Consider the following 22270-nt stretch of genomic DNA (forward strand, 5'->3'; position numbering starts at 1 on the left):
CCTGATTGGCTGAGGACTTCCCAGCGGCAGCTTTAAAAACTGCCACCTCATCTGTTGAAGCCCCTCCCCCTCCAGCTGGCAGCAGCAGAGCATTAGAACAAACATTGTTAGAGTTTATTGATCCTGGTAATTTGGGTTGGTTATTGTTGTAGGTTTTTGAGATGCCATTGTAAATAAATTCCCAGCTTGATTTCAGTCTGGGTCTGGTGAGGGTTTTTCGAGTCATTGGTGAATTTTGTTTTTCTTTTTACCTTTATGTTACTCCCATTTACAAACTCCTAGACAGGGGTGTAACATGAATTGGGGCTCGTCCGGGATGTTTCTCGCTTGGGGTGTGAGAGGTCCCGGGTTTGATCCCGGACGAGCCCTCATAAATTGGGGGCTCGTCCGGGATCTCTGACCTGGTTTGTTTGTTTGTGTGGGATATTTGGTACCTAATTTACTTTTTCTTATGATATATGGTTTTGGGTTTTGCCTACTTGTTTGTTGGACTTTTTTAAGTAGTTTGGTTGACAGTTTTATTGTGAGATAATGGCCTTTGACCTAAATGATTTCGTACTGGCTCCATCTTTGGAGAAATCCAATATTGTTGGTCTTAGTGGTGGTTCAGAGATCAGATTCATTAGCAAAGAGAACTTGATTTTGTCTGATTATCTGTTATCAGTTTTGAAAAATAGTCCTGTCTTGCAACTTTATTGAGTTATTGTATTGTCTTAGTGTTTCTGAAAATGTGTTGATAAATTGTTCATTTTGTTGTTAGCCATTGTTACTCTGCCCTACTTGTGATTCTTTTAAGTTTCTTCAGTTCTTCCTCTTTTGTACAGTTTGTATTTTTAAGGGGGCAACTTTGTCCAGTATTGATCCGAGTTTGTTGTTAAAATGCTGAATGGATAAGTCTGCAGAAAAAGGTAGAATATTTGATTTTCCAACAAATCAACAATGATGCTTACAGTCACTTCAGGATTTAGACAGTGCCCCCTGATGGTTCTCTTGGGAAACTTCTTTTTTATCTATCTTGGCAAGTTTCCTAATGACACGAACAGATTTATAAGTCAGGCAAAAGAGAGAACATAACTATTTGAAAGATCATCAACATGCAAGTTAAAATCACCTAAAACCATCATTTACCCAAAATCCACATCTACAAAGCAGTTCTAGAAAGTCATCAATAAAAATTAAACGTTGGCGGCCTGCAAACATAAGATGTGTTCATTAAATAAGATCAAACTAATACCAGCATCTAAAATAGCAGCAGTTGCACCACCGTTGCCTTGTTTTCTGTCTTTGGGAAGTAAAATGGGCTGGTGTTGCCTCTGACAGTCAGATTGGTGCATCACAGATCCAAGGCTCTGTTAAAAACCGGTCATTAAGATGGTGATCAGAATTAGAAGTGATTTGTTTGATCGTGAACAAACATTTAGAAGTGCCATGTTCAGTGCAGACGAGCTTTTACTGCTTATTGGTTTCTGGATGTGTCCCGTTTGAAGATTATTGCAGTTCCTGTTCTATGGCTTATGGGGTGAATCAGGTGTATTTGATTTAACAGATGGGGTGGAGAAGGTGGTGGGAGTTTGGGGTACATTTTTGGGGAAGGTGTTGGTTTTGAATGGGCCTTCAGAGTATCCAGGTAGATGGGGGGAAAGGTAGCTATGGGGGGGGGTTGCGACCCAGCAGGTATGGCGATACCTTCCTCCCGCTCGGCTCTTGCGGTTCCTGGTGCAGTTGAAGGGCCAGTTCAAAGGTGCGTTCATGGTTGGCTGAGGCCCACACAGCAGCCTGTCACTGCTTCCCAGAGGAGTTTGATCCTCCGGTTTGAGGAAGCGGCGTCGCCGCGCTTCGGCACCAGCAACTGGGGCGGGGCCATTTCCGAGAACGCTGCCCGAGGCGGCAGCAGTGTGTGGCGGGAATTGGTGGCGAGGTGGTTCTCAAATGCTGCCACTGCCCCCAGCAGCAGCCGTGACTGTTTGCCGGAATGGTGAACTGATGGCTGTGGCCAGCTGGCCGAGGTCTGGTGGATTTCACGCCGGGCTCCAGTGAAACCCTGGGGGGGAGGTCTATGGGATGCTGCGCTGGTCTTCCCTCAGCACAGGTTTTTTCTCTCCTCCTCCTATTGCTTCAGATCTCTCATCTCGTTTCCTCGCTCTGCCCGTCCGTCATGTGGTTCATTGGCTTCCACAAACTCTCCAAAATAGTCCATGGTGTTGCGTGATTCCCAGCGATCTGCCACCCCTGTAGTTTGTTGTCAAACGCTGAAAAGTTGGCTGCTCTGTTTAGAAGCTTACTGAATGTCCCTGTGTAGAGGAGGCTCAGCTGACGGAGCAGCAGGTCTATCTGAGCAATGAGGCCAGATCTAGACGTGGTGCAGGACCCCTGATGACACTGCTGTGAACATGTCCTTCACTGTCTCCTGTACATACATAGAAGCCCTCGGCAACATGCTAACCACACGCGTTTGCTGTGCTCTGACTTTTTTCCACGTGACTGTAATAGATCATACATGGAAAAATCATACCGTCAGCCAAAGATGTCAGGCCAGTGGGAGCCAGAGGTTTCTGTCCAAAGGGGGAGATCACTGCAAACTCTCACACCTCGTATTTTTGATTTCATTTTTGAATTCTGCCGTCATGCGGGTCATAAAGAAGCTCGTCTGTCTGTCAGGAAGTGAAGTTCTTGGTCCTAATGAAAATGAAAACAGACATTTAAAGTTTCCCATCAACAGAGCAGACTGCTGACCTAATCTCTACCACCTTTCATGCTTTGCTTCCTCATATCGTCGGTTTTTCTCAGCTAATGCACCCCAAACTTGAAAAGAGCGTGTTTTTAGTTTGACCTTCTTGATGAATTGTGATTGTTGACCCTCTCTTGCAGTTGCTGTGCTCCTGAAGGATGACTACTTTGTGAGAGGAGCTGGACTGCCAGGCCGTTTTAAAGCTGAGAAGATGGAGTTTCACTGGGGCCAGAGTAACGGGTCAGCAGGCTCAGAGCACAGCATCAACGGCAGAAGGTTCCCAGTAGAGGTAAACCATCTGACAAATACTGCAGGTCAATGCTGGACGATAAAGAACCGTCTGGAAGCTGCTACATATATTATGAGCTGATACTTTTCCTAAACAATTGCTTTGCTGCAGATGAAATACCCAGTATACCATAGTAATAAAGTCTAAACAGCTAATCGGCGTCTTTAAGCCTCATCACCCCATGGAAGCATCGGCTGTATCCTTACAATGCATGGAAGACATGGATGATGTTGAGTGTCTGATTTCCATCCGTTCCATTGTGTATCGTATTTCCTGCTCTATAGGGCGAATGGTTTATTCTCAAACATATGTCATATATAAGGCACTCTGACCAAGTGAGACAAAAGAGTCAGAGGTCAGTCTTTTAGTCAGTCAGACTTCATTAAGCGTGTTCACAGTAACTTTAGAACACGCTACACGTTAGTCATGTCAGAAGCGGTAGTTACGTTACCTGGCAAGGCAAGGCAAGGCAAGTTTATTTGTATAGCACAATTCGTACACAACGTAATTCAAGGTGCTTCACAAAACAGAAAAATGCATTAAAATCACAATACATCATAGAAATAATCAACATAAATTTACTTTAAAAGAAAAGAAAAAAAAATAATAATAATTGAAAATTGATTTAAAAATAAAGGAAGGAAAGGAAAGAAAAGTGCAGATAGGACCTTTCAGTCATATACACGGCTAAACAGAAATGTTTTAAGTCTAGATTTGAACATGAACACAGAAGAGGCCTGTCTTACGACTTCAGGGACCTGTCACTCCCGCCTTGGTTGTAGCTTGTAAAAACAGACTGACAGCACTGAAACAGCAGTCACTGTGGCTAAGCTAACTCCCCACCAAAGAAAACACAGTCCACACATACATGTCAGCCTCGTTAGCGTGTTCACAACAACAACACAACCCAACATTCGGACAGACATCACTAAACAAACCTTCAATAAAAGACGTTTCCCAGTCCTGGTCCTCGGGACGGACTGCATCCTGTAACACGCCTGCCTGTCATGACCGTCACTGTCAGGCGTCTGCAGAGTCTGATGATGAGCCGAGTCAGGCGTGCAGAAGCAGAGCAACACGGGACAGTGTTCTCCAAGGACCAGGAGTGGGAATCACTGCTCCAGATTATGAGGCGCACTGTCATTTTTCAGAAAAAAGGGCAGAAAATACTAAATTCCTAAACACCAAATGCATCACATTTCATATGTTTTTCCTCTTTTACCAAATCTTGACCCTAAATGGTTGATGATGATCCTAAATGGTACATATAGTGATGGAAGCTGCTGGTGCAGCGTCCGTCCTCCTCTCTTTGGCGCTCTGCTTTGGAGTCTCTACCAGCACAACGGCTGAGTAATTAGATTCCTTTTTGTCACATCATGTGTGTTCAGCGTACCGTTAAAGGGCGCAGGATTAAATACAGCCGTTACAAAGCTGTTGTGCGTCGGCTGTTTTAAAACGGGCTGTTGGAGAAAGCCTTCAGTTACACAACTGTATATTTGATTTGATTTGATTTGAAATGGGTTTTTTCAAGCAATCAAATAGAAATAATACACAAAAGCAATATAATCATCAGTTATACATTCATACAGTAACTAATCAAACTTAGGATAATTAGACATATTAATAAATATTGCTTGAAAGGGAGTGAAAGGAAGCGAACTTATATAATCCCACCCCTGTTCTACCATAACCATTTTATTACATGATTTATCAATATCCGGTTCCTAGCTTTTATCAGACAGAATTAAGAATCTTGAAGCATCAATAAAGCACATGACAATAAATAACGCAGCTTCACAGCTTTGGTGTGTAGCTGGGTTGCATTTAAGGATTCTAGGCAGATTGCTGTTTATTTCCTTTACATATTGTTCCAGAGCTTTATGTGAAATTTAGAAACAAACAACACACTCAGAAACACACCGGATACATTTTTGCACAGGTTTGAATAGAAACTACCTCACAAAACAGGAAAAATATCCGTTTGAGCCTCTGAGAGGTTTTTAGATAATGTTTTACAAGGATTTTTGAAGCTTCAATGTAAGGAAAACCACTACAAAGGTTTCTTTTTGAGATCTCTAAACTAAACTTTCCTGAATGTTCTGAGACGGTGATGAAGGTCGTGTGCTACACAGACGTCATCTGGAGCACCATGTCTCAGAAATGACTCCACGCTGTGATAAAAACATTCATAGTGCACTTTACACACAAATCGAAAAGTGTTAAATATTTACTAAAAACAATTATTCCTAATGTCTGTTTCAGTTTAGCAAACTCAACCCCTCAGAATCCAGCCAAATGCAACTTTTTAAACAGAGTTCCTTTAAATGACCTCTAAAGCGTTTAGCTAAAACATGAAGATATTGTTTGGGTTTGAAAACATTCAGACGGTTTGGACTGAACCACCTGGAAGAAGAAAAGCAAAAAGAAGCTCTTAAGGGGCTTTATGAAATAAAAATGAAACGGAACAATGACAGAGTTTAATCACAAGAAATTAGAATCTGTTTTCATGTTTTAAATAATGTAGACGTAAATAAGGAGACGTTCTGGCTCTAAAGCCGGCCCTCATTACCATGAGGCTGTGCGTTGACATCACAGGCATGTGATGAGACCTGACCCTTTTCTTTTTTTAGGTCTGCTTGTTCAGGTTGATGTTTGTAAAGTTCTGCTCTGAGGAAAAGAAACCAGCCTAGAGATGTTTGGTTGCATTTGGTGATGATCTCTGCTAACACAGCATCGTTCCGTCCTGGAATTTTCCATCAACTCCTCTGTGTTCTGAGGTCGCCCTGACTCAGAGGGGACGTCGTACGTCCCACAGTTGCTCTTTGGCCGCCTGCAGGTCAGCTGATGGGACAACAGCAAACCTGTGACAATGCTGCTACAAAAAAGCTCCCCTCTGTGAAAACCCCTTTTTTTAGGTGTTGACGCGTCCGTGTGGAATTTAACTAATAAAAGAGAACAAATATAAAACAAATTGATTCATTTTTGCATTTCTGAGTGTATCTCGCTGTCAAGCTGTCGTAAAGACGCTCTTTTTGAATTATTGTGAGGACACAACAGCCCCATAGCATATGCGCTAGCGTCCTGATCTGCCCCGTCTACCCTGTATGTGGGGGAGGGGGGCAGTCAAAAATACAGTCAAAACAAAAGTGTGTTTTAAATAAATAGCATGACTTAGTTCTCACTGACACACACACCAACAGATAGTCTGCACACAGCTATGTACAGGTCTGGAGTATATTCATACATTAATGATGGAAGATTAATCTCACAGGACTTCTGCACACAAACACACACACACACACACACACACACACACATACACACGCACACGCACACACAAGACTTACAAAAACAATATTCTGTAAAACAATACCCATGCCCATATTTGCCCATTAAGTCTATTTACTGCTTTAGGAGGATCTTTTTGGACACTTTTATTTTGAAGGAACCTGAATGTGCTGCTGTCAGAGTAAAAGAAATCTCAATTCTTATAAAGCCGTTTAAAAAATATAACACTGTTAGAGTTTAATTATAGTGAATATTTAAAAGTTACATGTTAGAACTTAATGGCCAGAAAAGTGTATTCTTTATTAAAAGAGTAGTGAGATTTTGTGGATCTCTCGGTTTGTCAATAAGAAACTGGACCAAATGGTTTTTTAGAGGTTGCAGACCCCTGGTTTAGCTGTTGCCTTAGTATCATCATTCAAAGTACATGTACAGTCAGGACCATCAATATTTGGACAGAAACATATTTTTTCAAATGCCATTGAAGTGCAGACTTTCAGCTTTTATTCCATGGGTTGAACAAAAAGATTGCATCAAAATGTGAAAAACTAAAGCATTTTTTAAACAAAATCCCTTCATTTCATCGGCTGGTAAGTCATTGGACAAATGAAATAAGTGAAAACTAAATGGTCATTCCTAATATTTGGTTGAAAAGCCTTTGTTGGCAATGACAGCCTGAAGTCTTGAACTCATGGACATCACTAGATGCTGGGTTTTCTCCTTCTGAATGCTCTGCCAGGCCTTTACTGCAGCGGCAAACAGTTGCTGTTTGTTTGTGGGCCTTTCTGTCTGAAGTTTAGTCTTCAACAAGTGAAATGCTGCTCAATTGGGTTAAGATCAGGTGACTGACTTGGCCATTCAAGAATATTCCACTTCTTTGCTTTAATAAACTCCTGAGTTGCTTTGGCTGGATGTTTTGGGTCGTTGTCCATCTGTATTATGAAACGCCGTCCAATCAGTTTGGCTGCATTCACCTGGATCTGTGCAGACAGTCTGTCTCTGAACACCTCAGAATTCATTGGGCTGCTTCTGTCCTGTGTCACGTCATCAATAAACACTAGTGTCCCTGTGCCACTAGCAGCCATGCAGGCCCAGACCATCACACTGCCTCCACCGTGTTTTACTGATGATGTAGTGTGCTTTGGATCAGGAGCTTCTCCACGCCTTCTCCATACTTTTCTCTTGCCATCATTCTGGTAGAGGTTGATTTTGGTTTCTTCTGTCCAAAGAATGTTTTTCCAGAACTGTGCTGGCTTTTTTAGATGTTTTAGTTTTTCACATTTTTATGCAATCTTTTTCTTCAACCCATGGAATAAAAGCTGAAAGTCTGCACTTCAATGGCATCTGAGTTGTTTTATTTCAAATTCACTGTGATAATGTACAGAAACTAAATTAGAAAGAATGTGTTTCTGTCCAAATATTTATAGTCCTGATTATATACACCCCTTATACATATACACACTGTATATGTAGGAATATTTACAATGAATCCATATCGGACTTTAACATCTTGTCCACACATGTCAAATGAAGCTATAATTGAGAATTCCAAAATAATTCAAACTTGGTTATTGATGGAAAATCAGAATTTCAGCTATTCTGATCCACATCTCGGTCCATCAATCCTCTCTGTGATTATTTCCAGGATTAAATGAGTAAACTCCAGGCTGGCTCCTTAAAAATGGTTACATATAAAAAGAGCCAAATGAACCAGTCCTTTGAACGGCTCTTTGACATGAACTGAACCAAAAAATTCGGCTCCTTAAAAGAGCCGTAAATCCATCACTACCCACAGGAAACAGGCACTTAGCATTACAGCTACGGTTCGGTTGTTCCACCTGTCTGCAGCCTCCATGGCAGCAGCCAACAGCTCTCCAGATCCTCCCACGACATGCAAATTTGCTTTTCTTATACATGAGCAATCTGACACAACGCCCATCAGACTCCGCCCCTTCGCGGGTTAAAACAGTGCCAGTTCTTTGGCATTGAAAGTAACAAAAAATCAAGAGAGAGAAAAAATAAAATAATCAAGAGAGAGAAAAAATATAAAGAGAAACACAATTGACTAAAAACTCAAACTTGAATATAATTAGTGTTTTAAAATCTAGAGTGTTCTCTTTATCATATTTATTTTGAAATCATTTACTGTTTAAAGCCAGCTTGTGTTTCAGTGGCATGTACATTGGCGTCACTATATGGTTTCATAGCACCAGTGTAACACCATAACCCAGTTTATTGTTTACGTCACAAAGAAGATCTTTTTTAAACAAAAGTTTTTCGTCTTCTCCTGATTTACAACGATTTGAATAAATGCTCAAAAATGTTTCCTTTCAATCCTAATTGTCTGTATAAAGTCCTCCATCATCAGAAAATGCCATGAGAACATGTTACAAACACCAGAAACAGCATTTTCATCAGATTGGTCTTTAGGTTACAACACTTTGAGTGGAATTTTTCAACCCACTGTGAACTTTCAGATTTCATTTTTTCCCTTTTTGAACTTAGAAGCTGGCGGCAGACTTTCATGTTCACATGCTTGTATTAGGTGGATTACAGACGTTTACCTTTGAAAAGTCCTCACTCATAAGGCCGACTGCATACATCAAACGTGAAGCATTGTTCCACTCGGTGAATCAGAGAGTAAACGTAAAACCAGATGATGAATGGCTCAGGAGAAATGGCTCTGGCTTTTAACCATGTGACAGCTTCATCTTCTACCATGGTCCATTTTCATTTGTCACATTTATGAAATCCAACAATATGATGCATTTGAGGTTGACAGAATGAATGCGTGTGCTCTAAAGCATGTAGACGTGTGCTTGCAGCACGCGGTGACCTTTTTAAGCACAGGTTCCATCGGTTCTGTTGAGGTCTTTCTGGACCGTGAAGGTTCAGGCCCAGGAGTTATTGGCCTCTGCCAGGATAAAAGTTTTATAACGTTCTGGCTAATTATCTTTCCACGCCAACCGAGTCACATCCAGCCTTGGGCCACATGTGACACTGCATAAAATATGTACTCCTACTGAGGAAAAGTGTCTTTTTGCACACAAATACATTTGAGCTGGAGAAAGGGAAAGGCAAATGATGTGTTTAAAGCTGAGATGATGGGCTGTTATAGAACTGATCTGGCTTTGCACTCTGGTTAGGTTTGACAATAAATAAAAAAGGGAGAAAAAGGAAAAGCAATGGCTGCTGCTGGCCTGTGGCTCTGGAGCTTGACATTAATCTAACCACGGTCTTTTTCATGGAAGTGGAGGGAGGAGATCAATACATGGACCACCTGTTTTCTCCAACAGCATAATGAAAAATGAAACTGTGGACTTTTTCTCCTTCAGGGTACCTTAGGGAGATCGTTTCTCATAATATATTAGGATGTCACCAAGGTGAGATTATTTATACATGGACTGCAAATCCCACTTTAGAAGGGTACACATTTGCACACACTAAAGGCATGTGAATAAATGTTCCTGTGAGCATACAGTAAAGAAGATTGAAGCGTGAAAACACTGGAAGCCATCGTGCTAGTAGTCCAAGACGCGTAAGGAAGTCAGGGCGTGTGTTCGATGACTGGAGGTTGATCTTTTCCCGCTCAGAGCTCTGAGAAACGAATCACTGAGGCAGCCCGCAAACATGAGATCCACGTAGAAACGTGTCATGAAAACACACCACAGGACATTGAGCAGCCATTTGCAGAGCAGAGGATTCAGTGAAATGCATGATGGAAGCTTTAGCAGCCGTGTTTGACACTAAAAATATCACAGACGGTCTCTGAATCAAACGGTTGGGAATCATTGTTTACCTGCTTGATGTTGCAAAGTTGAGACTTTTCATGTTCCTGTTTCTACTGTGCACCAAACACTGTACGCCTTTGTGTTTGTTTCACTCTCTGCTGGAATAATATGAGGTCAACAAAGCATGTTTCTTAGTCAAATCTGTTTTTATTCAAAGAAACTATGAACTTGCTCTACTCCTGTTTGCAAAGTTTTGTCAGGGATGTGTGCTAATAAAGTAACAAGTGGCTGACACATTTGGTGTCTTGAAAATTAAAACTTTAGCACTTAGATGCTCTAGAAAAAAAAAGCAAGGTAGATGAAAATGTGCAAAAAGAGTGTGAGGATTGTGAATTGATCAAACCAAATGTTGTCGTAGCACAGTCAGGAATCCGAGGGAAAAGCATTTGCTTCTCTGTGATAAAACTTCTTCTTTCTTTGCTTTTCTTTTCTTGGCTCAACATTTAGCGTCCTGGGAACGCAGCAGAGCAAGACTTTGTTTTTTACCCTTTCCGCTGTAAGTGGGACATGGGAATGCAGAGGAGCTGTAGGCTTTTGTCTTCACTCTGTGCTGGAAATGCAGAAAACATTTGGCATAAACTGAATTTAGACGGAAAAATCTCTGAGGAAATATGAGCTGCACATTCCTCTGCTTTGCAAACAGCTTTAAGATTTGTCAGACCACCTGTTTGTCCTGTTTTACCCCAACTCCTTTGTCTGAGGGAACGGGTCACGTTTGCTCCCAGCAAACAAACAGTCAACAGACTGTCTTATCAAGTCATTGGAGTGTCTTTATTAAGTGCTATGAAAGTGTTTAATTGAAAATCACTTTTTCCAAAGTGTGCAGTTAACCATAGTCGGCCACGTGAACCAATCTGGGTGAGTAAATGAAGCCTAAGGGGGCAGCATAATTGGGTAATGTAGTTAATAACATCTAACGGGTGATGAATGGCCAGTCCTCCTTCTTGCTGAGTCTCACACAACAAATTAGTTCCATTAAAGGCTGCAGTTAAAGGAACTCTGAAGGAAACTGATTAACCTAAATTATTTGGATAGTCATTTGAACCACTGGCTTGGTTGGACCCAATGACCTTATTCTTTTCTTTTCTATGCTTGTTTCTTTTCTTTGTCGTCAGCTGGAGTCTTATCATTTCCTTTTTTAAAAGGGAGGGGGGCAAACTCTTTGTTTGAACTCACTTGGTCCACTGGAAGTGACCCAGAGTTCGTTCTCCCCGATAATCCAGAACACATTTTCAGTCTGAATACACCCAAGCGGACCCTGGTCCGGGACCAGGAACCGCCCTCTGACCCGTCTTTGGAGGTGGTCACGGTTCGGTTCCAGTCAGACTGAGCTTCGGTTCGCTCTGAGATTCCTCAGTCGGGATACAATCCATCCACGGAGCAGAACAACTGGAGCAAACGGCCACCGTAACCAACGTAAACAGAGCAGGAATGAAGCCACGGTTGAGCCGTGGACAACTGGAAAGTATTGGTTGTCGTGTTATCAGACAAAAGAGTCCAATTGCCTACTTAGAAAGTTATTTTTAACACCGCTAACAACACTTCTACGTGCTTTTCTGTGTCTCGTTAAACAGCATGTGCACGGCACGTGCACGGCACGTGCACGGCGCTCGTCCCCCTAAAAGCAGAATTCTCTGAAAACAACGCCATAACTCCAGAATGATGAGACACAGCAACTCACTGAAATGTGATTGGATGAATGCAGGCTCATTAAAACAACCATCATAAAGACTGATCAGTATGCTTCCTACCAGACGTCTCCTCAACACTGCAGCTGCTAGCTTCCTCTGAGCTAAAGCTCACGCCGCTCGTCTCCTCAGTAACCGCCCTGCAGCACGAACCGGCGTACCAAAGTAACAAGTACAAAGTTTGTTCAAGACATTCAAAACCGACCATCAACATGTAAAGTTTTAATAAGTTAATTAAACCGAGAAGAAGCGTAGAGCGCAGCACGTCTGTCTTTCTCTTGTTGTTTTGCCCCGCCCTCGTTCCTGACCAATGACTGAGGAGATATTTAGTCACATGTTTAAAAGCTTTGGTCCGTAACAGGACGGTCCGCTCGGATCTGAAAACAGACCAAACACAATGTTCGAGACTCAACGTGGAACAACTTTAGTGGACTCGGACTGAAACCAAAAATCTTTCAAGTCTGAATCCAGCATCTAATGAAATCAACATCTAGGACCTTTTTCTTATTGCCAACTAACTCAATTCAGTGACACAAAAGATTTTTGAATTCTCCGAGGCCTTGCAGCTCCAAATGCTACTTTTCGAATCGTTTGAAGATTCCATCAGTTCTACCATACATTCTGCTTTAAACAGGTTTTTAATCCCTGTTGTTTTTAGGGTTTTTAAAGGATGGAGCCGTGAAGACTATTGGTAAATCCTGTGAAAAGTGGATTTCAGTGTACACAAACAAGCAGCTTAGTTTGGAAATCAGAAGCACTGTTGTGGGTGATTTAAGGTAATTGGGAGAGATGATTAAAGGCAAACCATTCTGTTGGATGTTTGCAAAGGGAAGAGGAAAACGGGGAAGATTTTCCCAAGTTTCTCTCCTTTCTCCTTGTTAGCGTGCCTGTGAGGACAGTCACCCTGAGGAAGGGGATGCTGTATTTCTCTGGCAGCCTCCAGGAGTGACAGTACAGGCAAAAGAAGAATGACACAGATTATGAGAGATTTATAGGAGGGATAAATACAGCCTTTTTCAGCCCCTCAACACAGCTTTTCATCAGCTCTTCAGCAGAGCGTCGGAGTGATTGATGACAGGACTCCTGCTTCTCCTTGTCCACTGCTCAAGCTGTTTATGCTCTGTTTCCCATCCCAGATGCAGATCTACCTTTACAATTCAGACGACTTTGACAGCCTCACTGCTGCCATCAAGGAGAGACGCATCATCGCTGCCATGGCTGTCTTCTTTGAGGTAAAGTATCACGACTTAAGGTCTAGACTTACCAGGAAGATCAAAGAATCCAATGAAGCACTGGTTTGTTGCTTTAGCTTGAAGAATTACTGATTTATTTCTCTAAGGTGAGGTCCACATTTAATCTGTTTGATCCTCCAAAAAGGCACCAGACAGGGGTGTCCACTGCCCCCCCTCTCTATTTGCTTTATTTATTGAACCTCTGTTAATATACTTAAAACCAGTAAATAGATGTGTGCAGACTATTAATGTTAGTGTGTATATGTGAGAACTAAGTCATGCAATGTACTTATGATACTCTTGACGCTATGGCCCCCCCACCTCCCCCATCTTAACCCCTCATCCGCCATCTCTAACATCCTACTCTCTGTCTCTTCTTTCTTCCGTCCAGTCCAACAATCAATGCATGTACACCTAATTATTATAAATAAAGCTTAATACAAATATGGGCTTTGTTTGTCTGAAGATCCATAAATCCTATCGTAACAGTAAAATCTGTCCAACACAAGAGGCCTTCAGCTCTGATCTGTCTGCTCAGCTGTAGGACAAGTTAAAGAAACATAAACCTCTGACTCCCAACCATGTTTGCAACATGAAACAAACAGACTGATATCGCTAAAGCAAACTAACTACGCTAACTTCTATCCTTGTTCATGACACGTAAAAAGATCACAGTCCAGCAGCTCGTTAAACCACGTTAGTTGGTTAACATCCAACCAAACATTTGGACAGAGTGTTGTGTGCCTCTCTGAACTGCCACGACACCATTAACACAACCAGATTTAGTCCATAAAGCACTGCAGGTTCTAAGGGTTTGAATTGTGGCTTTTAGTGAGGAACATATGGTTTGTAGAGCAATAGCTGGGTGGAAGAAAACAAAGCTAACAAGGAATTTAACTGAATGTAAAACATAATGAAGTGTAATATGGATGTTGCCGATATCTTTGAGTTATCAATTGTCCGTTATTTGATTATCTATACTGGCTTTAGAGGCAAGGTTCTCCCTGGACAGGATGCCAGTTCATTCAGGGTCACACACAGACCGTACACTAGACCCTGATCTATCCGTGACAGTTATCTGTGGCCTGGAGGAGGAAGCTGGAGGACCCAGAGAAAACCCATGTATGCCACATGCTAACTACACACAGCAAGGACACAGCCAGGGTTCCCATTAAGTGCTGCAATATTATATTTCTGAAATGATTTATGTGAGCAAAAGCCTCTTTTCATCTGGTTGCTAATCATTTTTAGCGCTTTGTGGCAGATTGCTATCTCGGTAACCTTAAATTGTTCCTTGAAGATCTGAACACAAAGGCTCCTAATGACTGAGATTGCTCACATTTTCAGTTGGAATCACTTCTGAGATTAATTCATGGTGAGTCACTGCACTGAAAGCCTCTTTCTACCGTCTCTGGTCACTAGTAAAGGCAGGTGATCAGTGCATGCCCACACTCACAGGGATGACAGTTAGGTCAAAGGTCAGTTTTCCTTGCAGAGGCATGCTGGAATGGGGACACAGGTGTTTTGTAATGTAGGTCTTTGCACAGACAGTGATCTACTGTTTGTGTGGGAGCACCTAAATGGCTCCGCTGAGTCCTGACAACCCTATTGCTTACTGCAATTAGCACCAACGTACACAACCCGCTGAACAGCAGTTTACAGTGTGAGAGGTTTTTAGCGGGCTGACACACATTGGCTCAAATTTACCATTTGTAATCAATGAGGAGGGTTTTTACTGTGCTCCCCAAAGACCTATTATTGGCCTCTAAGGTGTGCATATTATCCACGTTCAGCATTCACTTCCACACAATTATTCTCCTCTGACTAACCAGAATTAATGTTGAGCAAGAGAGGATTAGTCCCTACATCCCAGCACGGTTTGGTCCACTATTGTGTCTTAAGTAGGACATTGGGAATATTCGTAAAAGGTGGAGCTGAGCAATAATGTCCGTGTTTAGTCATCACAAGCAATTAGGTGTTGGTAAGGCAGGCGAGAAAGGAACCTTCTGTGAGAATTTGTCTTTTTTTTTCTCTTGTTGAGACAACTTGGAGGACAGATGACCTGAAACGTTAAGGAATTGAAATCTAGAAACATTTAGGGAAACAGTTACAAAGTTTTTTTTACCCAAGTTCCCCAAAAATATTTCATTAGTAAAAAGAAGACTACAAACATCTCTCTATGATCCACATTTACAGTAATGTTGTCCTAATCAAGGTTTTAATCAAAATCCCACGCTGCTTTTTCAAATATGGTATAATCCCAGATGTTGCAGTTCTCCAAATGTCCACTGGAGGCCGGTTTCAGAAGGAAGAAATGTGATTAACAGGACCTTTCGTGGTACTGCCTAACTATGTAGCCACATGGGGGCCCGGGTTTGGGTCCCCTGTGCTGGTCCCCTGCCCAGATAAAACACAGGGTTGTGTCAGGAAGGGCATCCGGCCCAAGTCTCTGCCACACCACCCATGTGAATCCCCGGAAGCTGATTGGCTGGGATATTCCAGAAGCTTGGATTGAGCAACTTTTGAGTTTTGGGATCACCAAAGTAATTTATGGAAGTTTTCTTGCTGTCTCTCAAATTTTGGATTTTTGTGGAAAACTGGAGTTCCCCTTTGAACTTGTCAGGTTAAAGCGTCTTTAGATGGAGAACTTTTACGTCTTTACTTTCTCTTTGTGCTTTATCAATTTGAATTTTTTGCTTTTTTAATTTCATTTCCACAAAAGATCTTGCACAAGTTCTTATACGGACAATGAAGGGAACAAAAAGCCGAAAGCTTGTTTTTCTGCCCCTTTTACATTTTAATACTTCTAAACTGCACAATTTCTTTCATTGCTGTTTGGTTGCTTCAGTGTTTCGAAATGAAAATGAATCAAATTTAGAAGAATACATTTAAAAAAAAAAATGAATTTGGCATGAAAGATTATATAAAGTCTAAACCAACAAACATTAAACAATAGAGAACTAAGATCACATCAAATATCAAGCCTATTGTTTCATTTTTACCAAAAAATCAGTTGAAAGTTGTTTATCTGAGTTTTAGTTCCTGCTATGAATGATATGAAGTCATAGTTAGCATGCTCACAGTGGAAAAGTTGTCCAAACACTGGATGCGGACAGACCTCCTGCCTCCATGACTGCTGCTGTCTGCAAAAGCAGGACTCCTCACCGTGAGGAGATCCTCTGCAGTCTGTTCCCTCACAGCCTCACCTTCAGAGGCTGCAGCCAAAAGCATCACCAGCATCAAACGTCCTGCAGAATTTGTCCACGTCAGGAGACGTGTTTGGACCAAATGCTGAAATTCGCTTTGCTTAATACAATATGCTGATACTCTTGAGTGTGATCTTATGTATGAACATCCCATAATTCTATGGCTTTCCCTTCTATGTAGCCAACAACAGAATGCTTCTGTTATGAAAAACCTTTACCATCCATTCATTCACTGTAAATAACAGCAGGGCTTGAAAGTGAGGCCTTATAATATCACTGGGCTGAAGGAAATGGTATTTATTCTCTAGAAGCCTCTACATGCTTACAGTCAATGTTTGTCAGAAAAATGATTATAACTCTGGAAATGAAAAGAGCGTTGAAGCATCTCTCAAGTAAATCAATGCCATACGAGCCGAAGCCATGACATTCAGATTCTAAACCTTAGGATGCTTATGGATTATATGAAGACCAGCCTGATTATCTCCCACTTAATCAGTTGCTCTTATTTTATTCTCCTTCTCCTTTGTCTTCTGATCAACTTGATTGTTTTTTTTTGGCATTTTATTTAGATTATCCTACAAGTCCTATAATCCCTTTGGTAATCCTTCTGCTTGTGGATATTCCCTACAGCTCGGACAAAAAGACAACCCGGCGGTGGAACCAATCATCCAGGGATTGAAAGGAGTGGTGCATCATGGTAAGTAATAAGAAGGCAACCATGTGGAAACTCTGCGTCATACATAAACAGCCTTCAAATGCAGATGCTGAATAGATATTTGGTGCTCTGCAGGATTTATATGTAACTAAATGATATATTTTGTCTGCTATACCAAATCTTCTTACCACCGAATATTACGACAGGAGTTCAATTGATGTGGGATTTTCACTGAACAGCTGACCTGCACAGAACCCTTCAGAAATGATGTTTACGGTGGTTTATCCACCTAGACACGTCCTTGTTTGCACAAAAAGAAATATCAATATGTCTGTATTTAGCTGCTTAAACATTGGCTGCTTTATAACCCGCTGAATTAAACCGAGCAGGACAAACGGCTCCGACTTGAGAAGGAGAACGGACCAAACTGCCTTGTCCCTGATAGTTTACTGTGGGGCCGCAGAACGAGACCTCTAAACCTGCCAGGAACGGTAAATAAATGTGTTTTGGGCAAACGATTTGTTGGAGGAACAATTCCTCTTTGTAGAGAGGAGTCAGGGAAGTCTAGGTGCTACCCACAAACGACCCACAAACCCTGCTCGGCTGCCCCGCCCACTAATGCATGTTCCTCTCAGCATTTCATAGGAAAGTAAACCGGCTTTTAATTTAAATACATTTATTATTAAGACCATCTTTTTTTAGTTACTTATTGTGTTAATTTATGAATGAAAACTGTTCATTTTTGAAATGTGGCTCCTACATGGGTTCTTCCTGATGTCAGTGTCCATGTGTCGTTCACACTGGCCTGGGCTAAAGCGCGTTCACCACTTCCAATGAGGGTCTTTGACTGGATCCAAATTCTTTCCCTACGGCTCCTCCATACCCTACATTCAGCCCTCCAAGCAGACAGATATGGAACAAAATCCACTTGATGGCGTCATGAATGATATGAAGTCATAGTTAGCATGCTCACAGGAAAAGTTGTCCAAACGCTGGATGCGGACAGACCTCCTGCCTCCATGACTGCTGCTGTCTGCAAAAGCAGGACTCCTCACCGTGAGGAGATCCTCTGCAGTCTGTTCCCTCACAGCCTCACCTTCAGAGGCTGCAGCCAAAAGCATCACCAGCATCAAACGTCCTGCAGAATTTGTCCACGTCAGGAGACGTGTTTGGACCAAATGCTGAAATTCGCTTTGCTTAATACAATATGCTGATACTCTTGAGTGTGATCTTATGTATGAACATCCCATAATTCTATGGCTTTCCCTTCTATGTAGCCAACAACAGAATGCTTCTGTTATGAAAAACCTTTACCATCCATTCATTCACTGTAAATAACAGCAGGGCTTGAAAGTGAGGCCTTATAATATCACTGGGCTGAAGGAAATACGTTTGACACAGACTGTTTTTTGTTTGTTTCATTATTTATTAATCTTCATTTTTTGTAAATATAGCATTGGTCTCCTGCAGGACTGTTTTTCATCAGCTCACTCTGTTTATATGTTTCTACTACATCTACTCTGGAAAATCTCTGGGTTTTCTGAACTAACTGGTTGGCCGACAGCCCGCTCCTCCTCCTTAAGCACAGCCTCTGTGCTTGAAGCCTGCGCTGTAAAGCAGCACAGATGTTTGTGCAGCAACACACAATCTCATTTCCCAGCTGAAAAGACGCTTGGCATGGGTGTGGTGTTTGTGGACTCTCTTCCTGCTTAGCTTCTAAATGCTCCTCGCCTTCTCTGCTGCTAGGACGGCTGCTTTTCCACTAGCTCGTTATCCCAGTCATCCATCCATCAGCATCTCAGCAGCCCAGGAGCGATAGGGCACGTACGCTGTCTGAAGAGGAGAAAGACTGTGCATACTGAGTTGGACTCTGGGTACAGATGAGGCAAGGGGGCGAGGCTTCCTGTGCTTCTGTAGTCTGAATGAAACCACACCCTAAACCTGTTTCTTTTGAGATAAGGCTGTGAGCCCAGAGAGATCGGATGTGACATAAACGTTGCTGTGTTTGGGTTTGTCTCGTCATAATTCAGGGTAAAAACAAACCAACACCCAAAGCCCACATACTTCCAGGAGATAAGGGCATCTTCCTCTGGATATATATTTTTCTCTTTCTCTCTACACAGACCCGGCCAGGTTCTGATCAGAGGATAGCTAATCATTGGATCTTCTTAATCTTTGCGGCCCAGCTACAGTTGTTACACAGTGGAGAGCAAGCTTACCGCCCAAGCACAGATCAGCTGTCAGAGCTGGCCATCTTATCAGACCTCCCTGCCTTTGCTGCTCTCTTAGCCTCAGCAGAGAGATCTGTCTGCAGCGATAACTACCGTCTTTCCACCGGTGGAGCTCACAGGAAAGCAGGAAAACAGCCACCAGTACAGAGAAATGAAGTCACTTTCAGGGCTGCACAAAAACTCACATTCTACACATGAACTAAAAGCAAAAACAACTAAATGCATCATTTTCATTTCACTGTAGCAGTTTTTTAAAGGGTCTATACCATGCTTTGAAGTGTTTTATAATGATTATTCCTCACAAAAACAACCCCATAGTGGTAATTTGATCCAGTCACATATTTCTTAGTATTCCTCTATAAACCTGCTCTCTGAGCCGCAGCCCCTCCCAATCCACGAAAACCAGCAGGTTCTCACATTGTGACGTAGATAAAGGGAGGAACAGCCCCTTCCAGGAAGAGTCTGCACTGCCAGCTCCGCCCCCATGCTAACAGACACGCCCACTTTCTCAGTTAAGCTAGCGGCGATCGGCTCGACGCTTTTGTTTTATATGAACAAAATAAACATCCATCTTTGGAAAAGTTCAGATGTTTGTTTTCGTGGGAGAAACTGCTGAGGTCAGCTCTAGGAGGATGTTGTGCGCCAAAGGAAATATTTTATCATATACATGGATATAGTTTACTATAAAGGTTTAAGAATAGCATTAAGAGAAGTCAACATAACTCTAAATATACTCCAATGATCCTTGTCTACATAGAAGGCAGGCGTCTAATGGCTTCAGTCAGTTGGTTGAAGGACTCTATTTAATTTATGAAATACTTCATGCTGCCATGAGATTAATTTAGCATGTGTGTTAACATTTAAGACAGCTGTTTATTGCAATTTACGCCATCTTTTGTGACAGTGCAAAGGACGATATCACAATAACAATAAACAACATTTTCACTGCACTGCAAAAACTGAGTAGAAAATCTTATTAAGAAACTTAGTTTAAGATAGATATATGTATGTCCTCCATAAAAAAGCTGCCACACTAACTTGTCAAAAACACCATTTCATTGTAGTGAGACTTTAAAAGCAATAAGCCATTGGTGTAAGAATTTCTGACCTATTTCCTAAGGGCCTGTTTTTGCAGTGTTTAGATGGAAACAGAGAAATAAAGAGTGTTTTTTCTGCCATTTTGGGCTTTACAGTCTGATGTAGCGGTAAACTCTAACCCCGTGTTTTACAACAGAAAAGGAGACCAACCTCCGGCCGTTCGTCCTGAGGGATCTGCTGCCATCGTCCGTGGACAGCTATTACCGATACACCGGCTCTTTGACCACTCCCCCCTGCAGCAAGGTGGTGGAGTGGATCGTCTTCTCCAGGCCGGTGTATCTGTCCCACTCACAGGTGCGTTCAGTCCAGTCACACACGCCTACACAGCCGGATTCTCCACACAGGAACATCCCATTTGTGCTCCGGCAGCAAAGCTGCGACGGCACAAACAATTTTCTACCCGTGTGCCTCTGGTCTTGGTCCTCTTTCCTCGTTCCTCAGCAGCTCCTTTGCATCTGAAACCGTGACTGCCTATATAGTGCATGGTTAAACAGGAAGAGGGAGCCAATTACTGGCATTTGAGTGATGGTCGATGGGAAGTAGAACTTTTCTATATGATGCTGTTGCTCTGTTAGACACCATCAGTGGCTTCATACATGTAATTCAGCATCACATGTGGGCTTCTTACTATGCTACTGAAATCACTCATGTCCATCAAATTAAAATGATTTTTAAACTATCAGAAAATCAGCTTAACACGTGTTTAATGAAAAATGTATAGCCGTGCCTCTGGGCTTTATGTTCTAATGACTTTTTTACGTAGCTTTTTTCATATTGTGCTGGATAAAATACGCTAAATCTTTTCTCTCTTTTTTTTTTTGCTTATTCCCTCCACTGCATCTTTTTTGCATACAGCTCGGGGGTCACGCTGCTGCACAGCCTCTAATGCATTCTGTACTGCAGATGTTTGGATCAGTGGAATTTCTCTGACTCGTGAGGACAAATCTTTTGTTCGGAGATGACTTCTACTGCAGGGATATTGACCAGCGGAACAATGTTTGTGACGCTCACAGATAGTCTTTTATGAAGCTGTAATTCATTTCTCCAAGCACCCATAGGACACATTGATCCCCCGGATCTGCAATGTGTAGTCATTACAGCGCGCGGCAGGAGATCATTCTTGGCAATCAATGGCCACAAATTTGTCCCATTGAGAAGTTACAACTCAGCAGGTAGCAGGCGGTGATTGAAGGCCCTGCTGCGGCTGCTGCTGCGGCTGCTGCTGCGGCTGCGGCTGTGGCTGCTGCTGCTGGATGTGTTAATGTTTCTTTGCAAATACTGCTGCACTCGTGAACCGTCAGCAAGTGGCTGCTTCTGGACGATGATCTATGATGATCTATTGTGTTTGAGAGCTTTACACAAACCTGCGTCATAACTTGGGTTTGTTTCTGCCCGCCTAGCTGGAAGCGTTTTACTCCATCTTCACCACGGAGCAGCAGGACCACGTCAAGTCTGTCGAGTACCTGAGGAACAACTTCCGACCTCTGCAGGACCTGGCCCAAAGGAAGGTTTTTAAGTCTGCCGTGAGGGACGCATGGCAGAGGGATCTGACCGAGATCCTGGGAAGTCCTCACAGCACTGACGCCGCAAGAGGTAAACCTTTGTCTTTCAAACCAGAAACCAGGAATGCTCCTCTAATGGCAGTTATGATATCCTAATTTTATACTTTAAGGAAAGTGAATGCATTTAACCCTTTAACACCAGAGCTGTAGCTCTTTCCCCGTTTATGCTATTAATGTGATGCCAGTGGATTCTGAAGCAGACAAAAGCCCCCACTTTACACGGTTGACATTAATTAGCCGATGAGCACCTATTCCTACATTTTGGTTTCCTGAATAACCACAATGAATGCCAGTCGTAACTTAACATTTGTTAAACTTTAAAGTAACATTCTAAAAATGGAACCAAAAATAGCAATTTGAGTTTTTTTATCCTAAATCAAGTTTTTCTGTTGTCGGGTCTGGAGCAAAAGGATTTTGACTCATTTTCATTCTAGTCTCTGAGATCTAGATCCCAGCTATTAATGAGATAAAAAATCTCGACTGTGCTGACCTTGAGAAGTGTGGA

The 22270-nt window shown here is 42.2% G+C and overlaps 1 protein-coding gene across 1 annotated transcript in view; it reads left to right on the forward strand.

The window, feature by feature from the left end:
• The window catches only part of ptprg (protein tyrosine phosphatase, receptor type G), a gene marked incomplete at its 3' end in the record, with an annotated part of 152113 nt that overhangs the window by 98949 nt on the left and 30894 nt on the right, over positions 1-22270 (forward strand). Inside the window, 5 exon segments of the mRNA XM_023954677.1 lie at positions 2869-3017; positions 12918-13013; positions 16850-16916; positions 20340-20497; positions 21604-21796. Coding sequence (XP_023810445.1) covers positions 2869-3017; positions 12918-13013; positions 16850-16916; positions 20340-20497; positions 21604-21796 — 663 coding nt within the window.

This window comes from Oryzias latipes, chromosome 5, assembly GCF_002234675.1.
Source record: "Oryzias latipes chromosome 5, ASM223467v1".
NCBI classification, from domain to species: Eukaryota; Metazoa; Chordata; class Actinopteri; order Beloniformes; family Adrianichthyidae; genus Oryzias; species Oryzias latipes.